The 19,301-nt window shown below is 47.8% G+C and overlaps 1 protein-coding gene across 1 annotated transcript; it reads right to left on the bottom strand.

The window, feature by feature from the left end:
* Positions 1–9,051: 9,051 nt before the first annotated feature.
* Positions 9,052–18,759, bottom strand: DACT1 (dishevelled binding antagonist of beta catenin 1). The gene is made up of 4 exons (XM_059819466.1): positions 18,418–18,759; positions 16,102–16,234; positions 14,316–14,471; positions 9,052–11,958 (listed from the first exon to the last, which is right to left on the bottom strand). The coding sequence occupies exons 1-4, from the start codon at positions 18,757–18,759 to the stop codon at positions 10,100–10,102; spliced, it is 2,490 nt and encodes an 829-aa protein (XP_059675449.1). The 3' UTR covers positions 9,052–10,099.
* Positions 18,760–19,301: the final 542 nt, after the last annotated feature.

The following is a 19,301-nucleotide window of genomic DNA, read 5'->3' as shown; positions in this document are numbered from 1 at the left end:
ATTCCTGGCAGACACCCTCATGGGGCAGCTGTAGCCATTTCCCTCTCAACAGCAGCCTCTGCACCTCAGTCCTGTTTCAGCTGCTCTCAGGTCAGAGGCAGAGAGCTGCATATCCTGTACAGCCCACCAGAAACACTGCAGGGATATACAAATCAGTCAAATCTAAATTGCCTGATCTGGAAGGCAGATGATAGAAAGTATCTTAGAGTCCCATGAGCTCCCCAAGGGAGGACAACAAGGTAAAATCTCTGTAATTTATCCATCAGCTTCTAATGGAGGTACTTGATCTGCCTGAGGACTACATGCCTGATATTGCGAGTGACTACAGCATTGTGGCCTGACCCCAGGGCTCAGACCAGGTCATCAGACTCACAGACAAAGGAAATGGGGGAAAAGGAAGAGTTTCACTTGGAAAAATCACTGCCTAAATTAAATTTGCTAGAAAATATGGGGGAAAGAGAACAAATCTTGGAAACAGAAGGGACTGAAGGATGCTTAAAGTATATGAGAGGTTTCTTGTTCTGCTTCACATAACACTGGACATTTCTCACTGCTCATGGACCAAGAGATAGCAGCAGCAGCACAGACACCTTTGCTTACCCTGATCAGTCACCAATAGGCTCCCCTGGGAGCCTAATTTTGTCTATGCTATGAGAAAATGTTTCCAGAAGTCTGTATCGTTCCCAAAGACATACCTGCAATGTGTCGAGTAAGCGCCAAGGTTCCTCCTTGGGATGCGGCCGGGCATGCTGTGAAAGCTGAGAGCTCCCGAGCACGCTGTGGGGAAGTTCTCCTGAGAAACATCTGTGGGAGACACTGACACCAGCTGTAGGGTTATGTGGGGCTTGAGCAACAAACCGTCTGTCAAGACCTGCTTATTAGGATGTTTACTCACAAAATTGGCCTTTTCATCAGTGCACCATAAGTGGTTTCTGAAAGCAGCCCTGACCACCAAGAAAATGGTCTCAGAATCAATCAACAGGAACAAGGGTGGATCCAGCAGCCAGAGAAATAGGTTTCTAGCACAAGGACCAGCTACATTTTGCCCAGCTTCACAGCTTCCATTTGCCCATTTTGCTACCCCTCCTAATTGTAGATTAGTAAATTATTTGGGTTTTTAGATTAATATCAATGAGGATCCTTTGGCAGGACAAAAGGGCCTTTTGTTCCTTTCCCCCATGCAAAAGCATTGACCCTCTGCTATACAGTAGGGATGGTGATTTACTATTTTCACTTCTTTTGCTGTGTTTCCATCCATTCCATGACACTTCTGTTGAGAAGTTAGTAAGAGGAGGAAACACAACAGAAAGAAAACCCAGCTCTCCAGTCACCTTTTTTTTTTTTGAATATGAAATTGCTTATTTCATATTTTTGTAATGGAGCCATAAAGTTTACTTAGACCAAAGACATATGTGCTGTACTCTGAAGTTATGAGGAACACCCCCACAGCTGGACGACTTCAGATGAGAGTCAACAGGACAGAAGACGAAAGTTAAACAATCCCGCTTTAGTGGCAAAGAAGAGGGAAGGGAGGAAGGCTCAGAGCTCCCACATTACCATGTACGTGAGCCTGAGTAACCTACCCAGGGTGGTGGTGGGCATCTGCAACAGGCCCAGGGGAAGACACATGCTCTGAATCAAAAGTCAATGGCTCAGCAATAAAAGCCTTTCTCAGGGCTAAGAGCATCCTTCAAGGGCAGCAAGTCTTACCGTAGATCAACACAGGAAAAAGAAAGCAGCAGGGACCTCAGCAGAGATCACTATCTCCATGGCAGGGAAGGGGAGGGGAAAGAAAGAGAGCTTGTCATTTAACAGTAATAATAAACATTTCTGAGCGTGCTTCCTCCTCTCCCTGAAGGAGCATCTTCACCCTAAGCACAGATGGGCTTCAGGTGGAATGAGCCAGATCCAAACCTCCCCGTCCCAATATCCCTGTCAGAAAAATATCTTGGAGTAGCTGTGGATTGTGCAGATACAGGGTTGCTTCAGGGTGTCCTGCACAGTGTTGAAGAGAGCAGTGTGTTGCCTGGATGTGTTGTTCCATACAAGCCACTCAGAAGACACCTGTAAAAAATGGATACGTTGCAGATGAGAAGGGGATAGTTTCCCTTCCTTCCAAGCAACTGAACATCAAGGAAAACACTACCACGAGGTGTTTGACAGGAGAAACAAGCCAGAACTTCAGTTTCATTCAGCGCTTGTGCTTTAATGCCAAGCCACAATTTATTTCATTAAGAAGAAGAAAAAAACAGTAAAGGAAACACTTACCAGGATGAACATGCTGTCTGCTGTGGCCTGGAGGCATGAAGGTGGCTTAAGCAACAGCAGAGATGGGGACATCCAGGTCAATAGCCAACACTGCCCTTGACCTCATTGGCCACCGGTGAGACGGCTGCTCGCATGACGCCGTCAGGCGCTGCTCCTGTGGTTGGTGCTATGGCCTTTGCAAGCTGCTCCAACAGGATTTACCGACCGCTGTCTTATCAAACCTGATGGATTTCCTCTCCCACTCCTTTCCCAGCCCTTGCCCTGCACTGGGAGATACAGAGCATAACGCAGCATTGAGACTTTATGTCTAGAAAGTGAAGGCCATCACCGTGATTTTGCCTTCCAAGGCTCTGGATTTTTAGCAAACTCCTACTCTTTCCTGAGTTCACCTTCCCGAGAGAAGAGCAACTTCAGGAAATCGTGTCAGTCAAGAGTCCAGGAAAGAAAACTGTAATGCGATATAGGTCTAACCCACAGAATCACTGGGAATGTCTCCTTTTACAGTGGGCCATTCCAAAAGGAAACCAACCCACTGTAAATAATGTGTCTGGGAAGAGAAGACAAACTTTTAACCCTTCCCTTGCCTCTACTTTTTGCTCAATCACACTGCAGCTTTCCTCGAAGCCAGGCAAAGTCATCCTCCCTACGCTTCCTAGCTCTGTTCTGCAGCTCTGGGTAGCCCAGAGATCCCACTGTTTTGCTAATCCCACTGCCTGAAACTGGGATTCAAGTAAGATTAGCCAGGCACATGAACGGGAGGTGCTCCAGGCCCTACAGGTTTGGTGTCCGCACCTGACCCGCCCTGCCTGCATCATTATCCCAGATCCACCTGGACATCCAAGGGAAGGGAGCGAATGTAGAAAGGGTCATCCTGTCTCTTCCCAAGTGCCACTCCCAGGGCTTACACACACAAGTCCTGCTATTGATACAGAGCACAAGCACGTTCACTCTTATATATCCCTAAGTGTTTTTAGCCCAGTGTCCTCAAATACAACAAATAACAAATGCATCTCTTCCTTTAAAAGCACTGCTTTCTATTACTGCTTAAAGCACGGACTCAAGATACTGCTTCTCCCAAATTCAGATTAACAGTTTGAATCAAGTTTCACCACACAGGGTCTGGCTCTTAAGGGAGAGCAGGGAGTCCTTCCTTCCAACATCAGCCGAGTGAAGTCACTGGGACAGCTTGTACAAACTGACATAGGACACTTGCAAAGACAAGCTTAGAGACCCTGAGCCACCAGCATTCCTGAGCATGTGCTTAGTTCACCCCAACTGCGGAGTACCCAAAGCATGCGCTGAAATGCTTCGCTGGGTAAGAATGGACTTAATCACATGCTTAAACACTTACTGCATGAGTACTTCAGAGATGCAGATTGATTAGGTCCTTCTCCTCCCCGTACCTCATGCTTCCCCTCCTCCTCATGCAAATCTCATTTCTGAAGTCACGAGGCTCACAGAGCGCAAGGAGACACAGGCACAGGGAATATATTTTTCAACAGGTTGCAAGTTTTCCAGCTTCCTGCCCTTGACCACAGAAGACGAACCTTTTTTGGGAGAAAACACTTAATTTGCTTACAAAGCCATTACATCATGAGGTCAGAGTCCAAATCGTATAGATTTTCCTTCAGTATTGTCAGGAAAATCTTAGTTCCCAGGACTTTCAACTCCAACTCCTTTAAAAAGAACAAAAGCCAGATTTTCAGAGCTTGGCTCAGTGAAATCAAGTTATTAATGTTAATATACTTTATTGATCTTAAAGGAATACAGCATGGAAACAAAGGCCATTCGTTGAGAGAGAGGCTCTGTTTACATTAACAAGTCATTCAGCACAAAAGGAGCAGATCCAAACTGAGGTCCCCACAAGTACTATATACACAGTTCAAGGGTTTACTTCAGCCTAGATTTAGTCTGGTCCGCAATATCATTTGGACCAAACTTGTCCACATTTTCTGACTGGAAGCTATTCTAGGGAGCCATCACTGGTTCAGACCCCCATGTCCCCGTCCAGGTAAAAGGACATTTGCTGTGCCCCTGGAGTGGACCATTTGCGTTAGCGTTCCAAAGGCATCTAGCCAGTGTGCACCAAAACTGCTCTGCTGTCCAAACCAACATGCAGTAAATGGAGACTACCACGGGATTCGCTTCCAGACTGCTCTGTTCCTCTAAACAAAAGCACAAATGTAGACACAGTCAGAGGGAGAGAAAAACTCTCCAAGCACAGCAAAGTCCCAAGGCAGGGTGCAGTAGATGCCCAGTGCTCTGTCACTAGGATGGTTCATTTTGGTCATCAACTTTTCCTACAATTTAGGAGCAACTGTAGGACGTAAAATTGCTGCCCAGCAGTGACTCCCACAGTAGGCTACGATATGGACTATGTCCATACCAGTGTTTGCATTACAGGGGGACAATGTTCACCACAACAGAAGACTTTGGCACAGACTGCCCATGTGAAGGAGTGGATTAAATTATTCTGCCATAGGACAAGAAGGACCAGAAAAACATGTACATAGTTTGAATAAATGCATGCCACCATCAGCCAAGTGTGCAAAGTGAACTTCTTTACAAAGCAATGTAAAACTCCTATTCAGTAGCGGCTGGGAGGACAAAAGACTAATAAAGAGTGAGGAAATTCAATTGCATAGACAACTCCCATCAGCTACACCAAGATCATAGGAAATGGCCTGCTGGATCAGCAGGATGGTGCATCTCCTCCAGCTAATGGTGCTTCAGCGGTTGCAGGAAAAGACAATCTTTAGGGGGAGCACGCAAGCCTGGCCACTATTTGCAATCCGTTTACCTCACATGCCTCCTAGCATCCACAGTCATTGACTGGGGATGGTAGAGCACACATCCTTCCCTACCTTCTCTAACCCCTTTGAACTTATTGATACTATATCTGCTTCACTATTTCCTGCGGCAGCAAATTCCCTGCTGTGTAAAAAAGCACTTTCTATTACCCCTTTTAAATGGATCTCCCACTTGTTTCCATATGCCTCCCCTCATTCCAGCACTGGGATTTTTTAAACCCCAGAGCACTTGTTTCTCACCACAGTCCTCCATCTATAATGTTTAGTTAGAGAAAGAAACATCATGCCATGCAAGGAGCCTCAACACAATTCCTTGGAGGTTCAGAGAAATTCAGGAGAAAAATAAGTTTGAAAAACAGACCCAGGGTTTCTGAATTGTCTCCATTGGTTTGCAGTCTCTGTGTCCTCTCTGCACTGTGCACAGGACGTTGCAGAGAGTTGAGAATGGTTCCATTTTTTGTACTAGCGGCTCAGTTGTATGTATTATTGTTGGCTACTCCAAAGGTACATACTAGATGCTGAAGTTAGCTATTAAATACGTCTTTAGCTGTTTCAGCTTCCTCAAAATGTTCACGTCCTTGTTCCCTCCTGTGAGAAAAACCGCGTGCTGAGGGAGAGCCGTGCCCGGTGTGGGGAGCCATCAGCTGAGTAGCGATCAGGGCTAATAAAAGCCTTTGCTGCCCTTTACGGCAGAAAGGGACGCAGGTCCCTCAGGGATGGCTTTGCTGGCTGCTACCTGAGGAATGCCTGACCTTTCTCAGTGCCAACAAACAGATAGATTTGAGATCAGTGAAGGCACAAGGCTCTGTTGTGGAGAATCTGTTGCCACTCTTTATCCAGGATGAACCGCAAGCTGGAAGAAAACTAGAAACCTTGTAAGGGATAGACAGATTCCTTCTGAAGCGCCGGGACAGGGAAAGCTGCAAAGAACTGGGACCTACAGGCTCTCTGCAAGCAGGGGTTGTGCTATGGAAGGCCAAAAACAGACCTGGGGGACAGGAGCTTATTGCTTGTCCCAGTGAGGCTCTTGCAGGACTTGGCCAGATGATTGAAGCACCTCAGCAACCGGCGGTGCTGATAGTGGCCTTGATCATTTACAGAGTACTGGAAGAAATGAGGCAGAGTCCCTCAGATGACTCTGTTTAGCCCAGTCCAACTTACTGACCTAGGCATTAGACTGAAACACCTCCTTTTTCAGCCTCTCCTCAAAATACAGATGAATCAGGATCAGTCAACTCCATTTATGGGGCTCTCCATTGCCAGCTTTCTTCAGACCCAGCTGTCCAAATCCTTGCACCACATTGAACTTCTCACGACAAGTGTCATATCCACAAGAGCCCCACACAGTTGGGACGTCTAGGCACAACGCCAGGGCCTCTCTCTGACCCCACACACACCAGACACAGCTTGCTTCGTGATCTGCTGACCCACAGCTGGCGGCTGGGGTTAGGGAGCAGAAGACAGACCCAAAAAGCCTGCTGGAAGGCAGACAGCCCAAGTGACGCCCTCATTCCCTTTCAAATGACAGCACCTCATAACGTGCGTGATGCCGATTCCTGCACTGGCATAGTTGGTACTTTAGAGATGCGCAACAACACTATATAACCCGAATCGCAAGGAATCCAGCTAAAGGGGTCTGCTCTTGTTCTTTCTGTCAAGCATATGCTTCTGTACTTTCCTGCACTCAGTTATATATGGAGCATGGGGGTAGCTAATCCCAAACCTCCCCGCCACAATCTGCCCCCACCTTGAAAGAGGCCCCACTGCAATGAAGAGAAATGTTCCAGCCTCAAACTTCCAAAGACTACCATAAACACTGGGGATAATTAAAACACGAACATTATGAAAAATACACTGGCAAGGACTCAAGGCTGCGGAGCTGGAAAGCCAGGTAGCTTAAAGAAGTGCCAGATATTTAACTGGTCTCCAAGATTAGCAGATGTTTTTCAACCTAACGTTGCAAAAACTTACTTAGATGTGTTTCCTAAATCAGAACCCAAGAAGAGAATGTGTGCTGTGTATTGGGACCATATCAAGTACTTTTCCAGCACTGTAAAATCTTTTATTTAAAAAAAAAAAAAAGGGGGGGGAGGGTGGATGTAGAGAGAAAAAAATAGGCTTGTTTAAAGGATTCTGGATGCTTACCTGAATTGTGTAAGAAAAGGAAAATTCCTTCCCCAAACTGAAAAGACTCAGATGCAATTAAGATGGAGATAGCATCAGCCCATTTCCCTGTCTGGTATTAAGCTATTCAACGGGAGTACTGCAGAATACAGCGGTTGCAGCTGATACAGTGTTAGTGATATTTAGGTGGTTATTTTCTTTTTTTTTTCTTTTTTTTTTCTTTTTTTTTTCTTTTTTTTTTCTTTTTTTTTTTTTTTTTTTTACTCAATTATCTCGAAAGAAACTATTCAGCAGCTCACTTTTGAAAACCAGCCTCCCTCACCTGGTACGAGACCATCTGCTATAGCACGGCAATTAAAAACTCATCATCGCAAAGCCACTGGTCAGTTTGTCTGCCCACCAGCGGCTCTTCTCCAGCCAGAGAGAGAGTGCACTCTGCTACACCTTTGAGGAGATTTACAGGGATTTGCACGTGTTTTTCTCCCTCAAAGAGAGATTATGTGGCATGATTAAGAGATATTCTAGGAAAGAAACTACCAGCTTCGACAAGCATCTTGACATTCCCTTTGTTTGATATAACATACATCTGTTATTAACGGGAATGCATGAAGCTGCTGCTTAGCCTCAGTAATGCCATGTTTAGTAACAAACGTTTCTTCTTTCCCCTCTCTGCAGTAGCAGCCATTGTCCAGTAATTTCTGAACTAATTATTCTATTTCAATATATAAAATTTTTATACATACATACACACACACACACACAATCTGCCCTTCCATGGGAGATGGAAATGCAAGGACTTTCTGGGTCACTCAATCCAGAGTGACTGGATTGAGTCACTCATACTGTGAGACCCCTCACAGAAACCGATAATCCTCTGCTAAAAGGAAAACAGTCATATGAGAGAGACATTTTACACATAAGGCTCCACAACACCGCAGATTAAAAAATAAAATCTGTCACTTAAAGTGTTACCACTGCCTCAGAAGCTGCTCCCAGAGACATTTAATTCTGGGTGGAGCTCTCCTTCCTACATTTGCAACGCAAGCAAACCCGAGGAAAAAACTGCTCTGCCTTCCAGGTGGGTGACAGTAGGAAGGACACAGAGGAACCACAAAGGAAGGTGTCTGCTCAGCAGATCTTGCCATGGAACAGACAGGCTGCACACATATCCTTGAAATTCGTACCAGTCACAGCATCCACGCCAGTTTTACATCCACCGCTTCATGGGTGCCAGAGCAGAAGATGAACCTGCAGAAACCAGCCCATCCTCTGCGCCTGCTCCATCAGACATGCATGCACCATAAACCTCCAGCCTTCCCACCAGGCAGCTTCAAAGCTGTTGCTGCAAAGGGAAACAGTGCTGTCTACAGTTAGCTCCTTTCTCCTTTGCTGGCAGACTCACCTCCAGCCCTATGGGAAGAAAGAAACTGAGACAGAGACCGGTGGGTGACACAATTGTCACTTCTTTCCATAGCCTTGTCAGGGTTGTGATACAGTCAGCTACCATACGTAAAGAGGGCACCAGGGACAGCAAGTCCATGCTCTCCTCCACCCAGCCCAGCTCCCAGAGCACACAGCTCTTGGGGATTCATTTATTGGACATTTCAGAGGGACACCTGTCGCATTACACAGATCTATTTGGTTACACAAACTTACCATCTGCCCCTGTGTTGTACCAACCAAAGTCTGCAAGCACCCTGACAGCGAGAAGGATTAGTATTACATTTCCATCTGCTCCGCAACATGAGCTGCCCATAAGCAACAACCTGAAGATGCCTCTGAGCTCCTAAATCCCACCTTGCCCTTAAAAAAATGCAAGTTATGGGAAGAACAAGAGGAGCCGTGACAAACCAGTTCTCTCAAAGCACAAGTCACATCCACAGCAACACTTAAAACTTGCCCCGTTTCCCGCGTGGCTAAACGCAGGGAACATTAACAGGTCACATCAAAGGGACATCTAAGTGGTGACAATGCCAATATAAAACCATTCACTGGGTCTGCACCAATGTAACAAACTTTAAAAAAGTATTAAAACAGACTGTTTATTACAGCATATGATGTGTTATATTAATTTACACAATGATATATATATAAAAACAGCCATTGATGATGTACAGTAAATTGGACATCAACAGGAATATTAAAACTACTGATACTCATGCACGTGACATGCATATGTTTTTTTTTTTCTTTTTCAAAAGCAGTTTTACACAATATACTGAAGTTACTAAGCCTTGGTCAGCTGCTCCAACAGTTTACTCTGAACACCACTGCCATTCGCAGCGGGACTCCCAGGAGATCGGAGCAGAGTGCACTCCAGAGAAGGCGACTTAACCTTGGAGACAGATTGAACAGGAGCCCTTTCCTGGTGGGGGAAGGCTAGGGAAGGACAGGGGTGAGTTTCAAGAAGAAAATCAACAAGAAAAGAAAAACAAAACAGGCCAGACTACCAGGAGGAAGAAGTTCAAGATGTGGCAACAGGAGCAGCAGAAAGGGACAAGCAAAAACATGAAGACCACCCACACTCCCTCCCCCTTATTCCCTAAAAACTTATGACCTTAAGCTGTCGATATCCTGTATAAGACCCAGAACTAGAAAAACTAGGCAAGAAAGATCCATTCCCAGAAACATTAGCCTTTTTTCAAAGCCTTCTGATACCATGCACCGGAGGCTGTTCACCACTGAAATGGCAGTGTTATGGGTTTTTTTAAAATGAGTATAATGGTCTTTTATTTCCACGTAAAAGGCACTAGTATCCACCCAAGTTCTGAAGACAAGTGACATAATTTACCTTAAGTTTTAAATATTTGTATAAAAAAAAAAATCTGTGGAAATATGTACACAAAAGCACCTTGCTTCCAAAAGCAGAAGCAGATACATTCCACCAAGTCACCTCACTAGACGGTTGTCATGAGCTTCAGGGAGCCCGACCGAAAGCGGAGGATTTTCTTCTTGAGGTTATGGGAGGCTTTGATTTTGACAAAGGCCTTCGCCGCATTTTCATGCAGCTCTGGCGCCGTGACCGTTTGGATGGGGAGTGTCTGGACAAACTGAGACCAAATAAGGCCCCCGCTCTCATCAGAGTCACTGGTGGTCGTGCTCTCCCCTACGAACTCCACCTCGCTCAGGCTCGACTCGCTGTCTCCAAAGCAGTTTGTCGTGTAGTTGCTCTGCTCGTCCTCGCTCGTGTCCACCACGGTGGAGTGGAACAAGGACTCACACTCTGCCGAGTACTCCGAGTCGCTGGCCACGTAGGCGTACGGGCTGACGTAGGGCAGGGGGACTTGTGAGTAGACCCCCACACCTTCCCGACGGTTCCTCCTCGCCCTCCGTAGGGCCTCCTCATAGGAAATCTCCGCCGACGACTTCCACCGGCGGTAGTCAGCCCGCTTGTGTTTTGGCTTGGCCACCACAACCTCTCGGCCATGCCCATGCGATCGGATGGCGGATCTGTGCAGGCCAGCCTGCCGACTCTGGAGGCCCGACTCCGGCTGCAAGCTGCTGCCTCTCTTCCCCCGCGAGGACGTTTTTTTCAGTTTCTTATTTGTATCCAACTCATCAGGAAAGCGGCACTTCTTGCCGACCGGCTTGGTTTTCTCCCGCAAGGTCTGCGAACCGTTTTCCAGCCCGTTGGCAAGGTGAGGCCTGTGTTTCAGTGCAGAGCTTTTCAAAATCTTGACGTTTCGGGTGCCTTTGTGAAGCTTCACGCTTTGCTGCTGGGCCGGTATGTACTGGGCGTTCACCAGCAACCCATCATCCAGGCTCTGGGAGGAAGAGCCCTCGCTTTTGAAATCCAGCGCGGGCCTTTCCTCGACAGCAGGTGACGAGGAGCGAGCCGCCTGCAAGCTGCTCTTCAGCAGGATTTTTTTGGGAGGCTGGCTGACCCTGTTCTCCGGCTGCAGCACCACGGTCTTTCCCGGGCTCTCTTTGGGAGATGCAGCAAAGAGCTGGCCATTCTCCTTGGGGACGTCCCCCGCCGCGGCCACTGCGTTGCGGTTGAGCTCTGGAGGCGCTGGTTTGACACACCGCGGCAGGTGCTTGCTCTGAAGTTCACTCGACGTGCCGGGTGGGAAAGCCACTGGCAAAGGTGCCTTCCTACTCTCCAGCTGCTCACCAGCTGGCTCCCTCGGCCTCTGCTTTAACGGGGAGGGTGCTGCGTGGTCCAGAGCGGTGGCCCCACCAGAAGGCAAGCACGCTTGCTTGGAGCTCTTCAGGTTCACAACATTACCATGAGCCACCACCCCTGCAGGCTGCCTGACGCACATGCTTCCATGCCTCAAGATCCCTTTGGTGGGATCGGCGTTGAGACTCGTCCTGGGTTTGTTAGTCCTTACCGCATGAGTCTTTTTCTGAACCAGGCTTAAGATGTAACCATCTATCCTCTTGCTGGTGGAAGGGCATGGCGCTGGCCAGGAGCCTTGCGGGAGAAAGGCGTTGGTGGATTTTCCAGAGTCCGTTTCAGATCCGGCGCAAACGTCGCCAATATCGCAACCAAGCCTCTCCTCTTCTCGCTGGGGGTTTTCAGTCACGGGGAGAAGAAACATGGGACTCTGCACAGCTACTGCGTGGAGTGGGCTGGGGTACCGGTAGACGTCGTTCCCGTTTTTAGACACCAGATCGCACTGGTACTTTGGATGTACATCTGCAACGACATCGAGGGAATTTGAGTGCGGTGTGGACAAAGAGCGACAGACAGAGCCTGCGGTCTGGTCCTCATGCTGGCCTTCCTTATTATAGTCCATCCAGCCTATGAGATCTGAAAGGCATTTTAGAAGAGTTTAGAGAGCCTGCCAGGGACAGTTGTGCTATGTTTTTCATGTGCCATCAAGGACTCCGGTCCCACCTACACGTATGATGCAATGTTTGTACACCAGCAGCACTGTTCAAACAATAGAAACCTTGCAACCAGGGATGCCATTTAAGCGATATAAAAGCAGCACTATGCTTCTGTGGGTCTCTTTGTAACTGCATCTATGTAGGATTTGCCCCAATATGACGACATGGTTAAAAAATAAAAATCACAGCCCTTTACTTTGGTTTCAAATCTGTGCCTAGGTTGCTAAGAGCTTCCTGTTTTACCTTCAAGCCACCCAGAAATCTGTAAGGGTCTCTTATGTTTATATGTTACACAGTCACCTGTAAAACTCACTGCAGGCCTCAGCACGTGTGAATTTTATATTTTACTTCACTAAATCCAAAGAGAAACATAAAAAATATAGACAAGAGACCAATGAATTCTTTTAGCTTATTGACAAATTTCACTTCCAGATTTTTTCAAGCGTATCTTGGGTCAGAAAAAATCCAGATTTAATTTTATTGTTGTTATTATTATCATTACTACTATTATTATCCTCACAATTATTTTATAAATATAATAATGCTAATAACAACAGATGCTCCTTTTGAGCAATAAGGGGTTAAAGAATGGGAAACAGGCTCATCTTTCCACACAAGTACAAGGAGTGCAGGTCAATCCAGCTGACATCCTAGCCTTGGCTCTGCAAAGATAGTTCTGTAAGAGAAATCCAGTGCGTTTCAGGATGCATGAGTCAGATTTAATGGCTAAGGCACTTACTTGAGAGGTGAGCAACCTTAGGAGCAGGGCTTCAATCCAAGCACCTAAGATTATTATTTTCTTAAGCTTACGTTGCCCTTGTCTTCTTGGGTAGGGGTACAATCTAAATGATCCTTCTAGATTACTGTCAGTCCTGTTTTCCACCCTTGGGCTAGAAACTTCAGCCAGGGTACTCAAATTTGAATGCTCAGTGCTCATCACTTATCTAAGGCTTATTTCAAAAGAGGTCTCACAGACGTTGATGTAATTAGCTGATAGAGGTGATGTTCCTGTGTGAGCAGGAGAGGAAGAACAGGGAAACGAGGAGCATGAACTTCCTCCAGATCACCTCACAGTTTTCCCACATTTCCTAAATTCTATGTTGGAGTCAGGAAACGTTGACAAAAACACTTCTTTGAAACATGCCAGCTTGTGAAATTTCACCTCTAAAAGTGAGACGGTATGAATAATGAGAGTTTTAGGTTTTCGTGATATACACAGAAAGAAAACAGCAATGCAATCTGCTGGAAATCCTTGTGTATGTTTTTCTTTTTATGTATGGCTGATAAAGATCACATGTACCTTACATCAGGGAGCATTAAATTACCTCAAGCTGCTCAAAGGATAACTTAGAGGACTTCTCAGCATCTCAGAAGGAATGTATCCCAGGCTGTATTTTCCCACTTTAGAGTCAGAAGAACTTGAATTATTTTGTCTTTGATTCACAAAAAAAAAAATCGCTGTAAGTTAACCGTAAAGAGCAGAATGGAAATTGGAAATACTATGGTTAGGAGCATCCTCCACAACCCAGAATGAACTAAGGCTTTTGCATGAGTATGTCTGCAACCAATAACGCTTGATCGCAGAAGTCCTACTGAAGCATCCTTTCTGGACGACAGACAGAGGAGGCCTTCCTATTTAACCATCCCACACAATAAGGCTTGCATCTTCAGCCTAGTGTCCAAGGAAAGTCAACAGCTCTCTGCCAGAGAGACAAAATATTTTTTCCCTGTTCATGATGTCTATTTGTCTATGCTATAGACGTGCAGGACACACCTCAGCATAGTCACCTGGCAGTTGAGGACCATCAGAACTGACAAAATGACTGCTACAAAGAGACTGCCATGCACCCCGACCTCTTAAAACCTATAGCTAGCTCCTTGCTCTGTGACTTTAATGAGGACGTGGCTGTTGAGGTATCTTTCATTATTGCTATTTAGTAAAAATGCTTTTCTAAAGGAAACTGTGAGAAATTAGCTGACTAATGCGTTTATGTGCATAGGTACCACTGCCCTCTACTGGGTAGAGCAGCTGTCATATTTCCACGTGTTCTTTTCATGTGTTTAGAGTGACATATTAACATGTAAGGCTGGACTAGAGGAGGGCGAACGGTCCTGCCTCGTGACCCATGTACGTGACAGGCACTGGAATCTTTTTGGAGCACAATACGTCAAATGAAAGGAAGAAGGGTTAATCCAACCCAGATACTCCTGAGGCAGTATTTCCAAAGCCAAAGCCACCTCCTGGAGTATGATGTATTCGACCTGCTTTTACTATACCTGCAGATTTAGGGCGTCCATCTGAGATATTCAGTGTTGCCTCCAAAGGGCTGCAAAAGCAAGTGCTAGAATGGCAACTGGATAAACACTCACTGAAGACAGAGTTAGATGAATTGGAGAGCGATCCAGAAGCTCCATCACTCAGCTCATAAAACCCTATAAAAATAAGAGTTTGGATTTATATTAGTTATGTCTACACAAAGTTACCATTTGTGTCCCTAGAAAGGCAGTCAAGCTCGTGTTTATGTTGGCTTGCTCTATTGCAATTAGTTATGGGATTTCATTCAGTCACCCAAAAAACAGTGCACAATTTAGTAATACCCTTATTGCTATGAAGGATCCCGTTGAAAAAGTAAAGTCCTTAAAAGTAAAAAAGCAGAACTTTACTTAGCATATGAAATTTTGAACTTTTTTTTTAACCTTTACATGGGTTGGGGTTTTAAGCTTCACAGGGGTTTTCAGATTTTAGCAAGAAGGATCCAGGCTGTGTTTGACAGCCCACTCATTTAATAGTGTATTACACTTCCAAGACAGACTCTCCAGCTATTACTTGACTACAAAATTTTTACCAAATGTTGGGCCCAATGCTATCCATTATTTTCCTTGGAGTTCTGGAGATAAATATAATATTCGTGGATGACATGAAAGAAGAAAAATGGTAAATGATGTGCAGACACAGAAAATTTAATTTCCTGGTAAATTGGGACTACTCAAGAAAAATATGACATACCATAATCAAAATTTAAATTGTACATTTAGGAATAAGGAATGCAGGGCATGTCTACAGAATGGGGATGCATCCTGGAAAACAATAATCCTGGAAAGGACTTAGTCAGCATGGAAAAGCAGCTCAATCAAGCTTAATGATATGGCAAAAGAAGCTAATGAGATTGTTGGATGTTCAAAGAGACTAATAAATAGCAGTAGGGAAATGACTTCAGCAGTCTATACGGCACTGGTAAGAAAGACATTGGAATGGTGTGCCTAGTCCTCCAATCCAACACGCTTAAAACAAAGCTGAAAAACTGGAAAGGAGCCATAAAGCTATTTAAGAACTTGGAAAAATGCCTTAAAACAAATGACTTAATGAACTTGACCTGTTTAGCTCATCAAAAAAAGTCAGGAATTATATTGTATAGCACCTCCAAGAGGAGAAAAAGATGGGTACTAGAAAAGACCTTACTCTATGGGAGAAAAGCATATAAAAAAAAAATCAGTGCCGGAACAAGTCAAATTCAGATTAGAAATTAGCAATGGTTTTAACGATTGCAAGTTGGTGGATTCTCCACTTTTTAGCGTCTTCAGAACAAGTCTAGATGCCGCTAGTAAAGGTTCCCCACAGTTAAATACCTCTTACTGGCTTCGATAGAGTTAGAATGGGATGAAATTCAATATATGGGGGATCAAATTGTTTGATTCAATATTCCCTTCTGGCTGTAAGGTCAATTTTGACATCCTCCTCCTGCTGGTGGTGCTTCCTTTCACCATTTTTCCTGCAACCTCCTTCCTAATATGCAGGAGAATTAGAACTTTTTGAACTAATTTGTGGGTGGCCTTGGAAAAAAAGTACGCACCAAACACTAAAAATCAAATTAAACTTAAAATGCTCCTCTGAATATGTTGTCTACAAAGAGCAACCTTCCAGTGGTAGGTGAACTTTGCTAGTAGGCATTAATTGCCAGAGTGTGAACGTGTTATAGACATTTGCTGTTGTAGTAGTGAAAACTGCAGCCAGTTTAATTCCAGGTACCAAGGGAGGCTCTGTTTTGCTGAATATCGGCCTTACCTGAACTTGGACGACTGTCTGTCTCAAGGTGTTCATCCGTCGTTTTTTCCACGTCCAGGCGGAGATCGCTTATTTGCTTATCTAGCTCTTGTAACTGATTTAGTAGGCCAGCGTCCCTCCTCCTCAAGCAGTTCTGGAAAACAAGAAGACAAACATCAGCTCCTTCAGTGGGGCAGACATGGAGGGGTTCCAAAGGCAATCGGCCTTCTCCATCTGAGTATCGTGGAAATACCTTGTTGATATTCTTTTATAAAAAACCAGCAAAACAGCACAAAGCCCTGAAATTCTAGATAGATGCTCTGGATAAATACTTAACTGAAGAATTAGGCAGGCACTTCATCCCAGCCTCTTCCAGCCAGTTCTACATAAGGAGCACGCTCCACAATTTAGGAAGACCAACACACTATGTTGGCAAAGCGCTCCTTTGCAGGACCACAGCTGTGACAACGAAGCCGTATTGTACGATATGGTCAAACCAGACCTCCGCATGTGAAATGGGCTACTTCGGTGAAAGGACAGCTTTGCCAGCATAACAGGGGACGTTCACCACCACAGCGATGTTAAGTCTATGATCACACCCGTTCACACAATGGGACGAAACAGCTCTGCCAACAAGTGCCTGTAGTGTGGGAACCACCTTGTTCTGCTGCACATTATGAGCTTATAGTCTACCATATAGACAGCAAGATTCCCAGGGCTGGGATCACGGCCCTTTTATTAGTTTTGCAGTGCAGCAGGAAGGAAGAGTAATTCTTCCTCTTCTCCCATTATAATTGTATAAAATTGCTGTGAGATGAATTTTAAGGCTATTTATGAAGGTAATTTGATGGCATAAAATAAGCAATAAGAAATGATTTTGTAAGGCACTCATTAACCCACGGTCAACGCAATCAGTTTCCCTGTGTGTATTATAATGTTGCTTATCCATTATCTGTTCAGCTTCATACCCTTTAATTGCTCCGGCTTTGGGGAAAGGGGGGGAAGGCAGGAGGAAGGTTTATCTCTTTTTTTCAAGTGCATCGTTTGATCAGTGCCCGGCGGTGCTCTGATACGCTCATCGCAAAGAGTTTTGATGCTCGTAAGTGGACTAGTTCTAAACCCATTAAATCCAGGACAACCTTTCCCCTGGGGTGGGCCAGTCCTCGGGCAAAGGGAAAGCAAACGCCGACAGCATTAGCGAGGCTGTTTGAAGATGTGTCAGCATGTAACGCCATCCTCGGAGAACCAAAGGGGTGATCCCAAGCCTTCTCCCGCATCTCCGAGGGGAGCCAGGAGCTGGCTGGCAGAGGTGGTGGCTTCAAGCGGTAACTCGCTGCGCCACCTATTGCCACCAGTGCCCGCCCTCCCCCAGCCCGCACCGCATCTGGTTCCAATCTGCAATGTCAAGTGCACAAATTAAAGTGCTACCACAAATCCCCGGGTTTTTTGTTGGTTGGGTTTTTTTTTTTTTTTTTTTTTTTTGAGTTATGATTCCCTGGTCCTTCACTACGGCTCTTCGGCAGCCAGCCCCCTCCTTCTCAGCAGCAAAATCATTTCTTTTTATCTTTTAAAGAAGGAAATAATCCATACTTAACTGCAGCAAAAGGCTACCAAGAAAAAAAGGGGAAAGAAAAAAACAGGGGGGTTGGGGAAGAGAAGAAATCAGGCAAATAAATCACGCAATCCAACTTCTCCCCGGGTGAAAGCAAATGCTGAGCCGTGCACAAAGACCGCCGGGCACAGCTGTACGCTATTTTCATTGAAAAATGATCTGCCGCTTCATGCCGCCCTCCATCTCTTCCCACACCAGCTACAAAGCGCGTCCTTCAACAAAAGCATCCCTTATTTTAAGGGGCCTGATCCTGCCCGTGCCGGAGCGCTCGTTACCTCCTCGCGGGGCTGCGACCCAGGAGCTCGCTCCCAACTTCCATTCAAGGCAACGGCGGCGCCTCTCTTGCCTTGAATGGAAGTCGGACCGCCGGCCCCGGCTCTGGAAACCGAGGGGAACCGTGCAGCCGCCAGCAAAACGCCGGTAAAACCCGGCCGCCGCCGCCGGCTCCTCACCGCTGCGCCCAAAGCCAGGGAGGCCCGGCCCCGGCAGACGCTGCTCCCCGCCGCCTCACCTGCGCGCCCGGGCGGGCGGCTGGGCCGCTGTGCCGGCGAGACAGCGGCGGGGCAGGCACCCCGCGGGGGACGGCGGCCGCCCCCCGCCCCTTCCTTCGCCCCTCGGCGGGGAGTCGCCCGCGGGGCACACCGCCCCGCGGGGACCGCGACGGGCGCGCATCCCCCCCGCGACACAGGCCCGCGTCCCCGCGCCCCCCAGCCGCCCGCGCTCACCAGCTGCCTCCGCAGGAGGAGGATGTTCTCCTCCAGGAACTTCTCCTCCAGGCTGCGCGGCGGCGGCCCCTCGCCCGGCGGCTCCCCGCGCCCGCCCTGCGCCCCGGGCGCCGCGCCCGCCGGCCGGCGCAGCAGGAGGCTCTTCACCAGCAGCTCCTGCCGCTGCCTCAGGTACTCCAGCTCGCCCAGCCCGGCCAGGGTGGCCTCCAGCCGCTCCCGGGTGCGCTGCCGCTCCGCCTCCGCTTCGCCCTTCTCCCGCCAGCGCGCATCGGGCTCCCGCGGCCCCCCCGCCTGCCCCGGCCCCGCCGCCGCGGCGGCGGCTGCCGCGGGGCTCGCCTTCATCGCCGGGGAGGGGGCGGCCGCCGCTGACAGGCCCTGCCCGCGGGGGGCCAAGCGCCGCCGAGCGCCGCGCTGCCGCCGCCGCCGCCGCCGCCGGTCGCGAATGGGCCGCGGGGCGCCCGGCTCCCTCCCCGGCTGCCGCCGCCCCGCGCCCGCCCACCGCCGCCCCGCGCCCGCCTCCCCTCCCCTCCCTCCTTCCCTCCCTCCCTCCCCGCCCGGCGGCGGCTCCACGCCCGCAGTCGCCCTCCTCCTCCCGCCCCGCGCCGCCGTCGTCCCCCCGCGCCGGCCTGGCAGGCGTGGGAAGGTGGGGTACGCGGGCGCGCTCCCCGCGGACCTCTCCGAAAACTCCAGCGGTGACCTCTGGAGCCCCGCTCGGCGGAGTCGCGGGCCATCGGCAGCGCGTTGTGGTGCCGTGCTCCTTACACGTCCGAAACGGGAGCATACATCATGCGTCTGGGGACAAAACACCCTGGCATGAAGGGGTGAGGGTGGAAGGCGTGGGTAGGGAAAGGTGGAAAGCAGAGGAGAACATGGCAGTCCTCGCA

This window comes from Gavia stellata, chromosome 7 (assembly GCF_030936135.1).
Source record: "Gavia stellata isolate bGavSte3 chromosome 7, bGavSte3.hap2, whole genome shotgun sequence".
In the NCBI taxonomy this organism is placed as follows: domain Eukaryota; kingdom Metazoa; phylum Chordata; class Aves; order Gaviiformes; family Gaviidae; genus Gavia; species Gavia stellata.
The sequence above is the reverse complement of the archived record's forward strand: the minus strand, read 5'-3'. Positions and strand labels throughout refer to the sequence as shown.